Source organism: Sinocyclocheilus anshuiensis, unplaced genomic scaffold, assembly GCF_001515605.1.
Source record: "Sinocyclocheilus anshuiensis isolate Anshui unplaced genomic scaffold, SAMN03320099.WGS_v1.1 scaffold2655, whole genome shotgun sequence".
In the NCBI taxonomy this organism is placed as follows: domain Eukaryota; kingdom Metazoa; phylum Chordata; class Actinopteri; order Cypriniformes; family Cyprinidae; genus Sinocyclocheilus; species Sinocyclocheilus anshuiensis.
The window spans coordinates 134,470-154,817 of record NW_015541082.1 but is presented as its reverse complement, the minus strand read 5'-3'; the positions used below and the strand labels follow the sequence as shown (position 1 = coordinate 154,817).

General features: G+C 37.2%; 1 protein-coding gene across 18 annotated transcripts in view; it reads left to right on the top strand.

Moving 5' to 3' along the window:
- Positions 1-20,348, top strand: part of LOC107690704 (voltage-dependent P/Q-type calcium channel subunit alpha-1A-like) — a 130,579-nt gene that overhangs the window by 75,698 nt on the left and 34,533 nt on the right. For 15 of the 18 annotated variants that reach the window (XM_016489114.1, XM_016489110.1, XM_016489104.1 and 12 more), the window contains 15 exons: positions 3,127-3,138; positions 5,073-5,172; positions 5,959-6,119; positions 6,200-6,340; positions 6,580-6,781; positions 6,924-7,088; positions 7,380-7,490; positions 9,480-9,563; positions 12,081-12,083; positions 13,074-13,190; positions 14,247-14,312; positions 14,439-14,536; positions 14,628-14,778; positions 16,558-16,685; positions 18,731-18,827. In XM_016489114.1, the coding sequence (XP_016344600.1) occupies positions 3,127-3,138; positions 5,073-5,172; positions 5,959-6,119; positions 6,200-6,340; positions 6,580-6,781; positions 6,924-7,088; positions 7,380-7,490; positions 9,480-9,563; positions 12,081-12,083; positions 13,074-13,190; positions 14,247-14,312; positions 14,439-14,536; positions 14,628-14,778; positions 16,558-16,685; positions 18,731-18,827 (1,636 nt within the window). The remainder of the gene's footprint in view (positions 1-3,126; positions 3,139-5,072; positions 5,173-5,958; positions 6,120-6,199; positions 6,341-6,579; positions 6,782-6,923; positions 7,089-7,379; positions 7,491-9,479; positions 9,564-12,080; positions 12,084-13,073; positions 13,191-14,246; positions 14,313-14,438; positions 14,537-14,627; positions 14,779-16,557; positions 16,686-18,730; positions 18,828-20,348) is intronic. The other 3 variants (XM_016489105.1, XM_016489101.1, XM_016489106.1) reach the window with 3 other exon arrangements.

The following is a 20,348-nucleotide window of genomic DNA, read 5'->3' as shown; positions in this document are numbered from 1 at the left end:
TTTATTTTTATACAGATTATACATAGATATAGTAATATATATATATATATATATATATATATATTATTTATAGACATGTAAAATACTCCTTTAAAATATAATTTAAATTTAATTTAAATACAATGTAAATTACATGGGGAAATTATTTAACTTTACAATTATTGTAAATGTATTAATTTATTTAATTACATATTTAGTATATTTAACTTTCTATGTTTATATTTATACTTTTTTCTATGTTTATATTCATACTTTTTTGTATATGTAAAGATTTTGATAGTTAGTGCACTTCATCAGATGACTGGACACAGGTGGTACTTTCATAGAATAATCTGGACATGATAAAAATCAACAGATTAGTCCGATACACTTGCAGAGTGATTTCATAGCAGCATAGTGAGACATGCAGAGGACATGTCAGGCAATTCTCTATATACAGATCACTTTTGCAGAGCTGCCCATGTAAAGCAGCGAAACAAGACAACACAGAATGCATTAGGACTTATTAGGGCTGGACAGGGCCTTTGCCCAGAAAGATAACACCATAATGGGATTACAGACAATCAAACTGCTCACCTCCTAGAAGGGCACTGTCCAATTGAGATGTGTATCACCATTTTGATGAACGCTAGATCCAATTAGGCAGTCTATTTATTGCGGCAAAAAGTCAGCTAAGAGAGAAAGTGAGAGTGAGAGAAACAGATGCCAGAATGCACTTCCCTATGCTGGCATACAGAGTCAGAAAGCTGGATAAAAAATACATATGTGTTAAAACATTGTGAATCGGTTGGCTATTTGCTTCTGTTCAACAAAATTCTAGAAACAAGAAGTAGAGTTCATTCATATTTGCATTAGACAGTTTTCAAGCAACGTGGCAACTTGATGCGATAATATATAGAATGTGTGATCACCGGTGTGCATTAAAATGGATTGGAATGCAACTCATCCAATCAAAAACAGAACTATCTGTTTATATCAGAGATGACGTTTTTCTTGGTGGGTCATTTAGTATACAAAGATCTCTGCATAAACATCTCATCTCTGCTTACTACACACACCTTTCAACAGGTGTACTCTACTTTTACTAATAGGGATGATTGGCAAATAAGACACAATGGAATAGGACAGATGCACTGCATGGTCTAAAATAGCAGGTTTGCGTAAGTTAGTGGCACAGACAATACTAAGTAAGTCTTAAGTGATGGAATTGATCCCGATCATCTCTTGAGAATAAAAAGAGATGACTGAGACAACATCTCTCGTGCCTCAGAGAGATGTTTGTTGAGAAGGTCTGTGTGTGTTTACACGTTTCCAGATCTGAGCCTGTGAACTGCTTGAGCTGACAGACTTGAGCCTGCTGGGAGTCTGTTTTTATTTATTTATTTTTGTGCTGAGTGCTGGATTTGGTCTTAATAAACTGGAGTGAATCAAGCTTTTTTGCACATAATAGTACCATGTAGAATAAATCTGTATGAATCACAGACTTCAGCAGAGACTCGGGTCTCCATTGCCCTGCAGGTGAAGTGCTTATGGTCATATGACAGTGCCATGTGACATATATCATATGTCATGTGACGATATGAGCTCTAAAGCACTGTACAGATAATGATGAACAAGGAGGCATGGCAACTAACTCCAGAAGCTGTCACCACAGCGATGAAGTCACATGCAATATGGCAATGCATGTTTACTACTCAAATAGATTTAGATTTGTGTGAAAGTGTGCATATGTGTATGTAAGCTAGTCTCAGCCTCGGACGACATGCCTACAGATCACCCACAGTCTGTTCGCTGACTATCTGTGCTTATTGTACACTAAAAAAGGCAAGTTCGGACTGAAATTGATAATCAAATCTTCTTCTGTTTGAGATTTGTTTGAGCCAGAAACATACATTCCACCTTGTTTTCTGGGTTTTGTCTGTAAGTATAAAAGTAGATGCATTTGCCGCTAATTGTCTGCTCAATGCGACTGTTGTGCTGCTGTTTGAATTCATTTTCAATGGCAGATTATTGTTATATAGAGTCCCCTTCCATTTTTTTCAACAGCTTTGGTTCTGGTAGTATTTATCCCATTCATTTTTTCCCATAGGAGGTTTTAAAAAGTCTTTATTAAAGAGTTATAAGACAAGTCATGAACCAAACCAACCACCTACGAGGTGAATCACAACATTAACAACTTTTATTTGAAGCAAAAAAATATTTGAAAATCTGGAAAAAAGGACAGTACAAGACTATGCTTGTACGGCTTTCATGAGGGAAAAACAACAGACAAATATAAAACTATTAAAAAACCATTGAAAAGACGTTGATGGTAAATATTGCAAAATATGCATACATATATTTAAGTAGTTTAAGACTTTAGGAAGATGGGTTCGACGTCATTTGCAGTAATTCATAGGAGTTGGCAAGCTCTAAAGTGTTCTTTTGGTGCTATTTGTTTATATTTCCCAAGATTTCTTTGCTGAATCATGGATAATGTAGTTTTTCACAAGGAATTCTGATGTTAAACCTGATTATTTAACAAAATAAATTTAAATAATGTGGGCTTCAGCATAATAATCCAGCATAAAACAACCTCGTAGCTAACAGTAGGTCTGTTTTTAAAGGTTTGTGAGTTATTTCTAAATATCAATTCCACTATGGAGAAAATTAATGTTTTTTTTTTTTTACTTCTGTAACCTGACTGTTGCACTCCATTGTGGTCAAATTTATTTGAAAAATCCCCGCCCTTAAACATAACATAAAATCAAAACAGACTGTGGTTGATCATCTTACATGTCAGTCAGGCGGTCACTTCCTGCCCCATAAAACAAGCTGCGAGGAGGACCAGACGTTTTGCTGCAAGTCAAAAGTCTGGTTAAATAAGACTAAATGTTCTGCTGGCGTAGCTTATATATTGTTTAGAGTTTTGTAAATGATATAAATGGTTAAGTGAACACAGATGTATGGGTGTGTGGATGTGTAATAATTCACAAGCTTGCATCCTTATTTCTCTCGTTTTACTGTATGTGTCTCATATTAATGTATTTCTTCCTTCAAACTCCCTTTCTCCCCCGTGTCTTGTGTGTGCGTGTGTGTATGTGTGTCTGATTCCTCTCTCATCTCTTCAACTGCTCACACCTACAGCGGAGGCAGCGGGTAATGTCTCTCTCTCTTTTTCTCTCTCTTTTCCTCCCTCTTTTGCTCTTAATGCTTGTCTTGGCAATTACACAGCTTTCCTCTCTTTCTTTTTTGGTCTCTATGTCTGTCTGCAAGTCACCCATCTCTTCTATCACTCTGTCACTGTTTCTGTGTTAACCATCCGTGGATGATCATTCAGTCCACGTAGTCCTGATAGGGGGGTTTGAGAGGTCCCTCACCTCTGCACCCGTCACTCTAACAGCACTTCTCTGATGGACGCTTGTTTGTGCTTGACAGTGTGTAACTACATCTGCTGAGAGGGCAGGATTCGGCACGGCGCTGGAAATCTAGAGCGCTGCTCTCTGTCCTTGACACTGAGACAGAAGAGGAGAAGAGAGGACAGGGAAGACAATAAAGATGCAAAATATATGGAGAGAGAGAGAGAAATATATATCTATTTATTTATACAGTGCGGTCCAAAAGTGTGAAAACCTTTTTTTTTTTTTTCGTTTAAATGTGGAAATGAACAAAGTTGTGAGGATTTTAAGACAAATTTTAGACAAAGAAAAGTCTAAAATAAAGAAATGTTTGCTTTGTATGTGAAACAGAACCAAATTTAAGTTGTTATTCCTTTATGAAAGAAGCAGCGGTGTCCAATTCATGAGCGCATCAGTATTACTTTACAATAAAGTTACATTTTTTTTATATTAGTTGTTGAATATTAATCATTTGATGGCATAAACTAACAAAATACTTTGATAGCTTTTACCAATTTATGTTCATGTGCTCATATATACTACCATTTATCAGTAAGAATTACCTTTCTGTAAGAAGTTTATTCAGCAAGAATGCATTAAATTTATTAAAAGTGACAGTGAAAACATACATATTACATTACTGTGTTTACTGTATGTTGTAAAATAAATGCTAGGAGAGCATAAGAGACTTCTTCCAAAAACATTTCCATTCAAATTTTTACTCAAAACTTAAAAGCTGACAAAAATCTTTTTTTAATTACAGAAATGTGAATCACTTTTAGACCCTACTGTATGTGATTAAGGATAATTACATAAATTTGTTTTACAGTGATATAAATCAGTGTACAACCGCACATTCGCATAGTTTAGTCTTCAGTGTATGACTTTTGCATTTAGCTTGCTGGTCACTAGCCGCACATCTGCCGTGCAACAGCTGTACACACATCTGGTGGATGGCAGTGTTTGGGTACCACAAGAGCGGCGTGCAAATTGGGATAATGTATGCCAGAAATTCAGATTCTGATTGACTAGCTTCAGGGTGACACGGTTCTTCACACTGCAGAGCCAGGGCTGATTGGTAGAAGCTCTTCCCCTCTGGAGTGACTGGATGTGTGTTTCCAGGTCCTTTTATATGTTGTGTTTGCCAATGGACAACCCCAAAAACAAGAAAGAAAGAGGTTTGGCTGGGCATTCTGCAGCAGGGATGCCTGAATCTGCTCCGTATGTTTCATGCTGTCATCATGGCAATGTAATGAAACCAGCCAGTGTTCCTTGGGAAAAGAGGTACAATGGTGGTTCCAGCATGGGCTAAGACGGTACAGTGGATATTACATCCGCTGAGCTAGTTTTCAGTACAGCATGAGCTACACCAGCGAGTGTGTCTGAGAGTGTGTGTGTTGTGAGATTGACTGTGTGCATGTGTTTTAGTATGTGTCTATCCTAAGTGCTGTGAAATGGGCTTGCTTGTGTGGCTACAACAGGCTGCATTCTCAGTGAGGAAACACAGACGAGATTCTTGATTGGCTGGGAGTAAATGTGTGGATGTACCAGGCATGTTTCATTGTTTTAACAGCCTGAGCTACTAACTCACCACTAAATTGTGTGTGTGCAAGACCAATTACCCATGTAGCTTAACACTTCCTGCCATTTCACTTTCTAACTCTGTTGTTTGTGTGTGTTTGTGTTCATCTGCAGAGGAAGCAGCAAGGGGAAAGACATCAGTACTATCAAGTCGCTGCGTGTGCTCCGAGTATTGCGGCCTCTGAAAACCATCAAGCGTCTGCCCAAGCTGAAGGTACCTCTGTGTTTGGTTGTATTTTTCCTCCTTGTTTTGACTGAGATTTGCCTGTTTACAGAGTATGTTTGGTTTTTGTTTTCACTACATGGGCTTTATTTTTCAGTGTAATCAGTTTCTGGCTGTGTTTGACCAGACTGTTTTTTAATTTGTTTTGTCTGGTTTTTAAACCTTTGTTTGTATTTGTTCATTTATTTGTATCACTTGATTGCTTTATCTGTTTTTGGCTTCGTTTCTAACATTGAAGTGTTTTCACATTTGTTTATTTTGTTTTATATCTGTTTTTTTGTATGTAAATGCAATTAATCTGTTTTTGCATATATTGATGCTGTTTTGTTTTATCTAAGGGTTGTGTTCTATAAATGCCTTTCGTATGTTTTGTTTCAGGCTTTGCTAGATTTTCTTTTCTTTTTTTCTTTTTTTTGCTGGTTTGCAATAATTCTGTTTCTGTTTTTATGATCATTTATCGTTTTATTTAATTGTGTTTGTACAGTTTTGATGCTGTTTTGTCATATCTTATAAGATTTGTGTTCGACTGTCAGGCTATATTTTAATTTCTGTTCATTCTAATTTTTCAGGCTGTTTTTTTATTGTTGCTTTTTAGGGTATTGATTTGATTTGATTTGATTTGTTTGGTTTGTTTCAATTTTTATGTATATTTATTAGCTTTATTAAGTTGAATTTTTACATTTTGAAGATGTATTGGTTTGTGTTTTGAGGCCGAGTTTGTGTTCTGCTTTCAGGCTGCATTTGAATTTGTCTCTTCTCTGTTTTGTCTATTTTCAGGCTGTCTTTGACTGTGTGGTGAACTCTCTGAAGAATGTGTTGAACATACTCATTGTCTACATGCTGTTCATGTTCATCTTTGCTGTGGTGGCTGTGCAGCTCTTCAAAGGCCGTTTCTTCTACTGTACCGATGAATCCAAGGAGTTGGAGCGTGACTGCAGGTGAGACAAAAACACACACACACAAACAGACTGACGAACAGACATATTGGTGTGTTATTCTAAAAGCATTTTGTTGTTAGGGGCGAATATCTTGTCTATGAAAAAGATAACGAAGTGCGGGCGCAGAAGCGGGAATGGAAGAAATACGATTTCCACTACGACAATGTGCTCTGGGCCCTTCTCACCCTCTTCACAGTTTCTACGGGAGAGGGGTGGCCACAGTATGTATACATCTCAATTCCTAACCTAATTTTCAGTGTACGTACCCAGTATCTGAAGCCACTAGTGAAATTGCTTCTGTTTTCTAATGTAATGCAAATGTTTTCATCACAAATTACAATTTGAGTGAAGTTGAAGTTATTTTAAATGGCATATCTAAGGACTTGTTACAATTACCTAAAAGATTTGACAGTATCACATTATAGCATATTCAATGCCTTATTTTTTTGCCACTCGCCAGGGTGCTGAAACATTCAGTGGATGCGACCTACGAGAATCAGGGCCCGAGTCCAGGTTACCGGATGGAAATGTCCATCTTTTACGTGGTGTACTTCGTGGTCTTCCCCTTCTTCTTCGTCAACATCTTCGTGGCTCTTATCATCATCACTTTCCAGGAGCAAGGAGACAAAATGATGGAGGAGTATAGCCTGGAAAAGAATGAGGTGAGGACATATCAAATGGATGTTTTTTAAGCTAAATGATCAGTCTAGCTCATTCTTTATGCATAGCGCTGGCATTGATCTCATTGATATGGTGCCGCAGATTTTCAGCTTGACTAACCTCACATATCTGTTCTGTTTTCAGAGAGCCTGCATAGACTTCGCCATCAATGCTAAACCGCTCACGCGACACATGCCTCAGAACAAACAAACATTCCAGTACCGCATGTGGGAGTTTGTGGTGTCTCCTCCATTTGAATACACCATCATGGCATTGATTGCCCTCAACACCATTGTCCTTATGATGAAGGTGTGGCAGTATTTCACTTTAGTACATCTCGCTTTATATATTTTGAGAATTAGGCTTCCAATGTATGGTAAATTTGCTTTTAAAAGTTTGTGATGGTACAAACTAACAATTACAGAGTTTAGAATCTTTAGACTCTAGCATTGTTAGTTTACCGGTGCTTTCCACAAATAGGATAAAATTAAAAATGGATTTTCAGTACCGATGTTCTACAAGGTTTGCAGTTTTTATAGTCCAGTTACCAAAATTTCTAAATACAGTTTAATACAGTTTAAATATGTTGTGTTTGTTTAGTATGATGGAGCATCAGATGCCTATGAAGCTGTGTTAGCCAACCTGAACATAGTGTTCACCTCACTTTTCTCCATGGAGTGCATATTGAAGATCGTTGCCTTTGGAGTGCTGGTGAGTCTACTGTACAGTTTTCTCATGTTTAACTGTATGTGTGTGCATGTTGGGTCCAGAATTGTCACTCACTAAGCAGCAAATGCAAGTGAAAGTATACAGTGACTACTAGAAACTGCAACATCTTATAAAGACTTTTAATACCTTTTTACCATCAGAAGTTTATATAGGATGCCTAATGTTCCCCCGCCACAAAAGTCTATGTACTGGCACACATTGAATCTTCGTTGCATTAGGCCAACAAAACAAAAATCAAACGTGAATGAATGAAATGTGCCACATTTTTTGTGAGAAGTACAGTTTGACTAAGAGACAGATACTGGCTCATCTTGAGAGACAATTACACAAATTAAAATACAAGAATCACATAGTCAAATACAAACAATCACATTGTTTTAAAGGGATAGTTCACCCAAGAATGCATTAATTACTCACCCTCATGTCATTCCACACCCATAAGACCGTCGTTCATCTTCAGAACACAAATTAAGATATTTTTGATGAAATCCGAGAACTCTCTGACCCTCCATAGACAGCAACACAACTGACACGTTCAAGGCCCAGAAAGGCAGTTAGGACATTATTAAAATAGTCCATGTGACATCAGTGGTTCAATCGTAATGTTATGAAGCTATGAGAATACTTTTTATGCGCAAAGAAAACAAAAATAATTACTTTTTTCAACAATTTCTTCTCTTCCATGTCAGTCTCCGCCGCGCATTCACGCGAGTACCACAACACATGCGTGTGATGCTGCTGATGTAGAAGCTGGCGTTCTGACGTAGAACAGCTGTTGCTTATTTACAGGTGGCTTATTTACATGCAGGTGAAGACACACGCATGCGTTGTGGTGCTGTTGTGAACTCGCATCAAATTCTGACACAGAAGAGAAGAAAATTATCATATCATAAAATTCATAAATCATAAAATTAAAGTTGAACCACTGATGTCACATAGACTATTTTAACGATGTCCTTGCTATGTTTCTGGGCCTTGAACGTTTCGATTGCATTGCTGTCTATGCGGGGTCAGAAAGCTCTCGGATTTCATCAAAAATATCTTAATTTGTGTTCAGAAGATAAACGAAGGTCTTACGGGTGTGGAACGACAATTAATGACAGAATTTTCATTTTTGGGTGAACTATCCCTTTAAGGACAAAAATATAGTTCATGTGTTTTCAAAAAAATCAATAAATACAGTTTTATCGCCACTAAGACATAAATATGACTGTTTCATTTTCTCACCTCGCTCACCGTTGGCAGATATGGCAAAATGTTCATTTTGGACCCTACTTGTGTTCATATACCTGTTTTGTGTGAAACAGGGCTAAAGGAATTGGGACAAAAGTCTTTAAAAACCACAGAGGTCAGAATCAGCATTGCACAAGCAGATTTATGAACAGATTGAGCATGAGAAAGAGAGATCAAAGAAGTTGCGTTCTGAAGTAGATGAGAAAAGGGTTGGGACATGGAAGTGCAGGACACAAAGGAAATGGTTGTCAGCTAAAAGAGACGCGCATGAAGATAGTGAGCTGGAGGGCACATTGAAGTGATTAGGAGTGGAAAATGGAAAAAGGAGGACGGATTTTGAGCGAAATGAAGACGATGGGTATGACGGGTGGTTGATGGAAAGAGTTACACACACACATTCTTTGCACCGGTGCCCCTGATCCCATGCAGCTGGTGTACTGAATGGCCCTAATGCACTGTTTTCCTGCAGGCACTCACTTGGCAGCTCACAAAAAGGCCGTCATGTTCAGCATCTGGGCCACTAGTCTTCTAGGCATCTACCCTTTTTTGTACTCAGGCTGAAAAACTCAATGAAGGAATAAGGGCTAAAAGGGGGAAAGGAGACGTTTCATTAGCACCAGAGAGTGAAAATAAATCATTTGCTCCTTTTTCTGTCGGTGGGTCACTGAATGTGTGTGTGCCAAGTGTAATCCTCCTTTAGCCCAGCTGACAAATGCATCTATGTCTTTTTTACCACAGAACTACTTCAAAGACGCCTGGAACATCTTCGACTGTGTGACTGTACTTGGCAGCATCACTGATATTTTAGTCACAGAGCTAGGGGTAAGTGTGTAGCAGAAGGGCTGCCATCTGTGAGTGTGTATGTGCGTGTTTGTTTGTGTATCCTGTCTGTACGCTTGTGTGTATTTCCGTATGTGATTGAGAGACTCTCAGCAGGATCTTCTCTTGCTCACTGAGGTGTAAGGAACTCCTAAAAGTCTTATATAATCGTCCCAGTTGGTGTGTGAGGCAGATCAGTGAGCCAGTGGTGCTCAGTGGTGACGGGGGTCTGTTACTCTTCCAGCGTCGTCATTTATCCCCCAGCCAGATCAAACTGACCTACCAGTAAAAATGTTGTTCTCAAATGTTAACATGTATTCATAATACAGCAAATGATAATGGCCGTTTCTAAATATTAGTAAAACATGTGTTTGTGTATGTGTTTTTTCTTCTTGGTTTTACAGCAGATCATCAACACCTGTTGTACAGGCACTTTAAAGACTCCATGGAATCAAAATTGACCTACAATTAGACAAATTAAACTATCAAATCTACATATTTCAAAAAGTACTGTTCTTTTCTATGATCAAAAGACCAAAAGTATTGATGACTCATGAGAATGTCCCGCCCCAAATGTGACTAGCAAATCATGGTTAATGGCTGTAATGTAAATAAAGTCTGTTTTGTTTGGTTTTTGTGATGTACTCCATAATGTCAAATCGCACATTGTTAAAACAACAATTACGATATATATCGCACACCTCTAGTTGCCTGTTTAATAATAACAGAGTGTGTTTACACTAAGTGCAAATAGCCCGCCTTGTTGGCAGAAACTATTTACACTAATTCCGCCCACCAACGTGTGATTGCGAGTTAACACTATAAAAGACGATTATCAAATATCGGTTTCAGTGGCATAGTGTGTGCTGTGGCTTTTTTGACACGATTGACCCGAGTTCGAATCTGCCTTTTGCTGAACTTTTTTTTTCTCCCTTTTCAAATCTCATATCACTTCGGAAAGGCATTTAATTATAATAAAAATTAAGGACAAAAATCTAAAAGTTGAAAAGGGTTAAGGTGGGTGAATGGAGGGATTTGTCCCAATAAGGTGGCATCCATTTAATAATTTGAATTAAAATAATAATTTACACTCAATACCTTATTATTGCGTACTGTTTTATAATGCACTACAATACTGAGGTGCAGATAATTGCCACTATTTGGATTAAGTAGTATAAATAGCAGAAAATCCTGTTATTTTAACAGTGTTAATAGAATCCATTGCTATTTGCACTTGGTGTAAATAGCATCTATCGCTAAGAAAATGTTATTTTCACTTAGTGTAAATAGGCTCTAATTGCTATTTGCACTTAGTGTGAATTACATCTATCACTATTTACACTTTGTGCAAATAGCTGCTGCCTAATAACAATAATAATAATAATTATTATTATTATAAAAAGAGACAAGACCTTCAAAATGTCCGGCCCAAACTACCTGTTTCTGTCAACATAGGAAAGAAAACTGCAGTAATCCAAGCAAGATCTTTAAGAATCAAAATTATTATTAATTTGGAAATATAATATTTTTATTTATGTAGTTATTTTGTCATTTTATTTTTTATTTTTTTATTTTTTATTTACCTGGAGAGTTTAGTTGCATCACTGGTCTTTGTGAATTTGAATTTTATCATTTATTTGAAAATGTCATTATTATGCATTTATGTTATCTTGAAATGTTTGTTTATTTAATTAACCAATTTATTGACTTATTTCATAATTGTTTAATTATTTATTTTAAAATAGCAGTAGACTTTAGTTCACGTCACAGTCTGGCAAAACCATGATGACAGGTTGCATTGATTAGGAGAAAGGGCCTTTCACATTCTAAAGGGCATTTTATTGGGCCTACATTTCAGTCATCAATACTTCTGTTCCATTTCCCCAGCAAAGAAAAACCATGAATATTCAATTGTAATTATATTTACTCTATCAGCTTTTTGGATTACACAAGCATACTGATGACCTCAAAGCAAACACAAATGGACTTTCTATTTTAATTTCATGGTGTTTTTAACAGAAATGTGATGAGAAATACTGTATTATATGATATTAATAAGTGTTTTTATTTATTTATTTTTATTTTAAGACCCAGTCCTGTACCTGGAGATCCACCTGAAGAGATTATTGCTGATGTTTTGTTAAATTTGTAATTAAAGACTGAAGTCAGATCTCTAGTTACAAGACTGTCAAATATATATGTATTGATAAAAGCTTTTCAAACCGCATATGAAAAGTGCATCATTTAAAAAATGTTGTTTTGTTATAATCAACCTTCATTTGAATTGAAAGGTTTGTCGATATGCATAATGATAATTCATGTCTTGTTTTATCTTTGTTTTACATGCTTTCTTTAAACTCTTCTTTATGGCGGCTTTGCCCTCTGATGACTCCATCCAATCAAAATGCACTATGAAACTCATGTGTATATCCATGACCTGAATAAACCGATCACAATGGTTGTTTAATCAACCTCCAAAAATACTGCTATAAACCATGCTTCTGCAACATCTACATGTAGATGGTTTGTAATTTTTCTTTTGGAGTAATGCATCTAATGCATCTGTTTCCCTGTAGCTGATGATGATATAATGATGCATGTGCTTGAGTCATGATGACCTTTCACCCCTGCTTGTCTAACAATATGACAAAGCCCCTATCAGCTGAGGTGTAATTGATCCTTAGCACACAGTTTGCAGGTTTCCTGAATGCATGTTGTGCTTTTTTGCTGACAGGGAATGCTAGTAATTGTTGTTTTTGACACTGCATCTTCATACAGCCATACAGACATTTAAATACATCAACACACACATAGATGTAAGCGTACTAAAGACATCTAAATATGTCAGTTATGAAGGTAGAGATGGAGTTAAATCCACCTTGAACTTGTGTTCGATTTTTGTTTCCCAGTATCTCTGTGCTGCTTAAAGGACAATAAACAGTAATTTCTTCCCCTCAGTTCCTGACGTCTTCAAAAAAAAAAAAAGCAGAAGAAAAATACAAAAATTGCCCACAACTGACTGAAATATGTCCTTTAACCCAGCACATGTCCCTTGTCTTTGCTAGTGCCCTCTGTTGGTCATTGTATGCTATTAGTGTGGTTGGCATGATTCCACGTGAATCTACAGATCAGTGCATTTGGTTGACTGAAGCAAGAAGTTAGGGTCTGTGCACTCCCTTCCCTAATGAGAACTCTTTTACAGTATTTTGTTTTATTATATAATTATATATTTTTTTGTATGAGTTGCTGCCTCCTCCCTTTATCTTTGTCTTTTCCCCTCTTTCACCACTGGATATGCTGAGCCTGTTTAGTCTTGTCAGTTTGATTTATTTTATTTTTTTTGGTTTCTCCTTGTTTGATTTTATTCCTACTTTTCTTCTTTTCTTTCTTCCTTAGTTCCTTTTTAATTTCTTCACCGTTTGTAATCAAATGTTTTGGACTGACATCATTTCCTTTCTCTGTCTGTCTGCCCCTTCTCTATTTCTGTCTACTGCTTCCTTTCTGTCTCTGTAGAACAACTTCATAAATCTGAGTTTTCTAAGGCTCTTCAGAGCTGCTCGTCTCATTAAGTTGCTCAGGCAGGGTGAGACCATACGCATCCTGCTCTGGACCTTCGTCCAGTCTTTCAAGGTAAAATTACACACACATACAAAACAGTATGCAAGCATTGTTTTGTTTTTTTGAGTCAGACAGCACACAGAGCTATCTTGTTAATGAAATTATTGGCAAAATGTTGGTTAATGAAGGTTGTTTTTGTTTATTTCAAAAACAATAATGAAATTGTGAATAAAAATGTGCATTATGATGATAAATAATTTCACTACTTTCTTTTGAAGAATCTAGTACGAATATTAACCCAACAAATCTGATCATAATCAGTAATGTTGCAGAATGAATTGCTTGACCTGTTCATTGTTATTTTAGTATTATTTGTATAATGTTATATAGCTTTTATTCATATTTTGAATTGGTTTTATTTTTATAGTTTCCGTTTTTTTTATTTTAGCTTAACTGTTAGTCATTTTATTATGTGCTTTTGTAAGTTTTATTAGTTTTTATTTTTTTTTCCCCCAGTTAGTAATTTTACCTCTTCAAATTAAAAATATGTCAGTTAGTTGCCAAAGCAGCATTACTTGATCTTCATTTAGTTTAGGTTTTCCATGTAATATTTTTGTTTCATTTTATTTTATGCTATATATAAAATTGAAAATGTGTTTTCAATAGCTTTAGATTTAGTTTAAGTAAACAGTAATAACCTTGGAGCTGTGTAAGCTGAAACTGAGGCCACTTAGCTAGCGTGTAAATTAACTAAACTAAAACCTAAACAAATCATTATACATGATATTAATCCGATATGCCACAAACGCACTTGCTGTGTTATGTGCTAGAAATTTGTTATGGAAAGAGAATGTTTATAGTGTGTGTGCAAAATAGCGGACAATGAATAACTAAAGCATAAAGAATTTAAGCATAAAGAACTTTTTTTAATGTGGTCCGGGTTTTTGGTAGGGGTTAAATTCAGGTTAATTGGGCCTTTTTTCCTAGTCATCTCAAAATGTGTCCTAATTTACCTACATTTACACTAACATGTTGACATTGTGTTGCACATTTCTCCTCAGACTGCCAGTAACAGGTTTTCACTCACATTTAATTGATGGTTTATTTTGACTGATCTGCTGTGCTTAGGCTCTGCCGTATGTGTGCCTACTCATCGCCATGCTGTTCTTCATCTACGCCATCATTGGCATGCAGGTGAGTATGTGAGAGAGTGTGTGGGAGGCTGCACAGCACATACTGAGAATAGGTAAATGGCTATATTTGAAGGTAGTGGGCAATGAGATTGTGGGCTTATGCTGGGGTGGGTTTTGTGTTTCACAGCTGTTTGGGAACATTGCGATTGAGGAGGATGGTGAGAGTGCCATTAACCAGCATAACAACTTCAGGACTTTTTTCCAGGCGCTAATGCTGCTCTTCAGGTTTGTGTGTGAATCACAGACTGGCTCTGTTGAATGTTGTGTGTGGGTTACAAACACTTTATAACCGTAGTTCAACACCGTGTGTTTGTAGGAGTGCTACAGGTGAGGCATGGCATGATATCATGCTGTCATGTCTGGGAAAGAAGGTGTGTGATCCTCTCTCTGGTAACGTGGAGGCAGAGTGTGGGAGCGAGTTTGCCTACCTCTACTTTGTCTCCTTCATCTTCCTCTGTTCCTTTCTGGTGAGAACATCAGCACTCTTATTATCACTAGCGTTGTACTCATAGGCATCATTTATAGTGGGGACATTTCACCACAGCTTTTTGCAATGGCTAATGTTGGCCCTGCTATTTACATTTACATTTAGTCATTTTGCAGACGCTTTTATAATGTGTTGGAAACACATGATAGAGGTGGAAAAGAGAGGACAGAAAAGGAGAGTGTGTACAGGGAAGAGAAAAATGATACTTAAGTGGCTAGGCGATTTCGAACGCAAACAAAAATATAACGTAGAAATAGGCAGAAAACGAAATATTCCTTCCTAGCAGAAAGTAATAATTCAAACAGCAGATCTATAAACAAGTATTACGCAAAACACTCACGTGCAGCCGTCTGTCTCTTCTGTCGACTAATCGCTTGGCCCGCTATTTTATGAAATTGCTTTTGGAAAGCTTGTATCAAATACAGATGAAAAGATCTCCAATTGTTGAGCAGCAGTTTCCATTGCTTTAGTGGGCGTTATATTATAGTAAGAGGGAATCTGGCACTAGGATTTATCATTTTGATGTTTTGCTGAGTGGTCGCCACATTTGTCATCAGTGGTGAAAAGTGACTCAGACATGCGGCATACTTCTCTATTACTTTCCATCTGTTCCAGTGATACAGCAAAACAAAATGCAAACAAATGTGTTCCCAATACTGATTATATCCACTGACGTAAAGCTGCTATTTAGTTTTCATTGTATTATATGTATTGTGTTATGTAGTTATATATCGTATTATATATATATATTATATATATATACACACAGAGCTGGGTAGTAACTGATTACATGTAATCTGGATTACATATTAAGATTCCAAATTTTACATTATTAATTTTACATTACTATGATTTAATTAATTATTACCTTTTCATTAAACTCACCAACCCCTTGCAGTTCCTTTATGAACCCAATGGGAAACCTTGGCGTAATGTAGTGTTTAATGCATTACAATGCATAGAATGTATTTTATTACTATTTTTTTATATCAATATGGTACAAGATTATCCAATTTAAATCAATATGGTGAACGAGTAAGATCAAATGTAATCTAAAAGTAATCATAATGTATTCTGATTATATGTGACCTTAAGTGTCTTAAGTGTCAATTATTCGAAATTGAGATTTATACATCATCTGAAAGCTGAATAAATAAGCTTTCCGTTCATGCATGGTTTGTTAGGATAGGACAATATTTGGTCGAGATACAACTATTTGAAAATCTGGAATCTGAGGGTGCAAAAAAATCTAAATATTGAGAAAATCGCCTTTAAAGTTGTCCAAATTAAGTTCTTAGCAATGCATATTACTAATCAAAAAATAAGTTTTAATATATTTATGGTAGGAAATTTACAAAATATCTTCATGGAACATGATCTTTATCCTAATGAACATCCTAATGATTTTTGGCATAAAAGAAAAAATTTTGATTTTTGGCATAAAAGAAAAATTATTTTGTCTATTATTTTGAACCATACGATGTATTTTTGGCTATTGCTACAAATATACCCCAGCGACTTAAGACTGGTTTTGTGGTCCAGGGTCACATATTACCTAAAATGTGCAATGTGATGGATTATGTTACAAACTACAACTACACTGACCATTTTTTTTAATACAGTGTGACATCCATAATTGTACTGTATTAATATTGCTTAAAAGCGGAGAAATTACATAGTGTCATGTACATGAGGTGTGTACTTTACAGCTCAACTCAACAGATTTGTCTGCTTAGTCCTGTGATTTACTTGTGTGTAGATGCTGAATCTGTTCGTGGCTGTGATCATGGATAATTTTGAGTACCTGACGCGTGACTCCTCTATCCTGGGACCCCATCACCTGGACGAGTATGTGAGAATCTGGGCGGAGTATGATCCAGCTGCTTGGTGAGCCTATGTGCACTTGCACACATAAACATGCTCTTTCAATATTTTATTATATACTAATCTTGTATGTTACATACTAATTGTGAAAAGTACTTATTAATTAGTAACATGAAGCAAATTTATAAACAAAATGTATAATTGTGTTTAATTACACGTCTCACTAAACTTATTAATACACTCTTGGTAGTACTAAATAGATGCCATTAGACTGTCTATAACATGTTTCTCTGTAATTAATCGATAATGTCCAAAAATGTGAGACCATGGATTCTTTTAAAATGCAGAATTGGATGTAACAGACCCTTACTTTTCAAATTTCTTTGGCCCTTAAATTTGCTGGACACACCATTTTAAAGAGGCTATTTTAACATGTTTTGGTCTTGCGTGCAAGGACAGTGTGCTTTAAATGTGTTGTACATTTTCACAACTGTAAATATAGCCTCTGTCCTAAATAACAGACTGCAATGGCCCTCTTTTATGTGTTCGACTGGAACACTTCGTTTTTGACATCGGTATAGAGCCGTGGCCTCTGGCAAAGTCTTTTAACGTACAGAGCCTGGCTTCATTGTATCCTACCTTGGACCAAACAGCGAGGAGAACACCACAGCACCAGCTGAGAGAAAGGGATCATGGATTTGAGCTTCTCAGCTCTGCTAAAATCCATCAATCCCCCCAAACCCTCCTACGTGCCCTTCTGTGAGTCCCAGTCCTCCCACTCTGGAATACTGCATACTGCAAGCCAAACTTACTGTGCCAGCCCCCTCCCTTCTACTGAACACGCTAAGTTTCCCGGTATCTGCATTCCAGTGCCTGTCACCCTAATGTTGTGTGTTAGTCAGTAATGTAGGCGGGCAACCGAGAGTTAATCAGATATTCAGAGAAGACTAGGAAGGACTGAAAAAAAGACTGAATTAAAGCCTTTTTACCAAGGGAAATTATGCTGAAAAGATTTCGGAGAGTGAGTCTTCCAGAGAGTCTTCATTCTGAATGGCAGAATCAATCTGACAAGAAAGAAAGCAAGAAGGAAAGAGGACGTTAGAGAAATTAAAGAGAAATTAAGTAGAAAAAGAAGCAAGAAAGGAAAAGATGTAGTAAAAAGGGAAAGGAAAAGAAGGAAGAAATATAGAAAGGAAAAGTGAATAGAAAGGTAAACTTCAAGGGAGAAAGATAGAAAGGAAGGTGAAAAGAAGGGCACGAGAAAGGGGAAGAGGAAGGAAGGAAAACAAAGAATGAAAGGAAAGGAGGAAGGAAGGAGGTAGAAGGTGGGAAGGAAAAGAGAAAGTAAGGTGAAAGAAAGAGAAAGCAAAAGGAAGCCAGAAAAACAGTAAGTAAAGAACAACCAATAATGAAAGGAAAAGAGAAAGGATTGGGAAAAGTAAGCAGGAAACAAGTGAAGAAACAAGAAAGAAAGACATGATGGAAAAGAGGAAGGGAAAGAGAAAGGATGGGAAAAAGTTGAAGCAAAAGGAAGGAAGGAATACAATTAACAGAAGGAAAAGAGGAAGCAAGTAAGGATAACCGAAAAGAAGGAAGCAATAAATGATAAAGAGAATGAAAAAATATATAATAAAGAAAAATGAGTAAGGAAAGATGGAAAAGAAAGAAAGGAGGGAGGAAGGGAAATGGAGGAAATGGAAGTAGAAGAGAAAAATGAGGAAGTAAAAGAGAAAGGGAGAAATTCATGTAGGGGTAAGGAGTAAATAAAGAGAGGAAGAGGAAGAAAACAAAAGGAAATAAGAAAAAGAGGGAGGGAGAATAAGGAAAGAATAAGAAAGGAAGCCAGCTAAAGAGGAATTACAAGAAGAAAACAGAACTAACTGAAAAGTGAAAGTAAGGAATAAGGGAAAAAAAAGAAGTGAAGCAGAGACTTGTGAGGAACAGTAATATGGAGGTATGCGAACAGATTTGACGGCACAAACGGGTGACGAGCAAATAAGAAAATGTGTGTGTGATTCTGTGCTTCTCTTCCTGTTCTTGTGCTCTTCTTCCTGCCAATGTCTCTGTTCTGAATTGTGTTCTCTAACTTCCCTGTATTCTTCTTACAGCGGGCGCATTCATTATAAGGATATGTACAGTTTATTGCGAGTTATCGACCCCCCTCTGGGCTTAGGCAAGAAATGTCCTCATAGGGTGGCCTGCAAGGTTTGACTTCCACTTAAAAACTAATATTACCTGCTAGCATCCAGAATGCAATGAATGTCGCTTACCTCCTCTTCTTTTTCTTTTCAACAATGTTTTTGTACTCTCACCATTTCTACTTGCATTCTACTTGATATGACAATGAGAATGTGCAGGACAATGCCGACACTTACAGGAGCATGAACTAGTGCACTAGTGTGTATGGAACAAGCAAACGAGAAAACCACTAAAATGAAAGACAAACAAACAAACAAAAACAAACGAATCAGCCATCTTTGATTTTTGTTTTGCTTGCTGTTGAGGCACGGCTAGGCCTAGCTGGTATGGTAGCGTGCATTGTTCTGGGTGGAGGGGGACAGAAACTGCATTGACATTAAACTTCATTACAACGCCCTGCCAGCAGCGGGACTTTATGCCTGTTCTGAAGTCCGCATGCTCTTCTATGCAACCTGCCCCATTGCATAGAACGCCTTTTTAGCAACTCAAGACGTTCAGCACAACCCCCTCCCACCTCCCCCCACACCTTACCCACAAATGACCGATCATCAGTCTTACGGCAGCCTAGTTTACCAAGCCGCTCCTTTCATACAGGCCAATAACCTTCTTTTTGTTCTGCTCTGTTCTGTTCTCCTCCCCTCCCACTTCCCCGTCTCCTTCCTGATCCCTTCTTTTTTAATTTACCCCTTTTCTTCTTCTCTTTCTCTCTCTCCCATGCACATTTCCTTTGGTTTTTCTTTTGTTTCGGTTGCCCAGTGGCAGAATCAGTTTCAGGGATATGTATGAGATGCTCAGACACATGTCTCCTCCGTTAGGCCTGGGGAAGAAGTGCCCTGCACGGGTTGCCTACAAGGTAGAGGGCCTCCGAGTGGCCAGCGCTGTGTCTGTACTGTTGGTGTTTTCTCTTTATTTTCTCTCCTTCTTTTCCTCCTTCGTTGTCTGACGGAGGCCGCTATTGTGATTCTGGTGGCAGGGCCGGGTTCGAGGGTGTTAGACTGAGGCGGGCCGATCCACAGGGAAGCGGGAACGGACTAACCTTCTCAGCACTTTTGCACCGTATGAAAACATACACGCACACATATACACTAACGCACACTTTCATAGCTTTTGAAACTTCGAAGAATGAAACATAAAGGTCTCAGATTTGCTTTTACATTCTACACCTTTATCAATACATTAAAGCAAGATTTTTATGCTTTAATGTACAGCAGTGATCAATAATTGAATTTCAGATCTGAGATGCAGTGTGATAATAAACAAAAAAATGCGGTGTCCCACATGATGCACTACACACTATGCACTTATACTATGCACTACCGTCTAGTTTATGAATTATATAAGGCTAATTTGTCATCCAGCATCAAAGTCTGGTTGTCCCTCCACCTTTGCTACATAAGGAAAGTGGCGACAGTTGAGTGCATGAAGTGTCCAACATTCCAAACTTCATTATTTTGGTCAATTAAGAGCATCATGCATCAAATTTTTAGTGTGAACACACTACTATAAAATGGCATAGAATAGTGCATG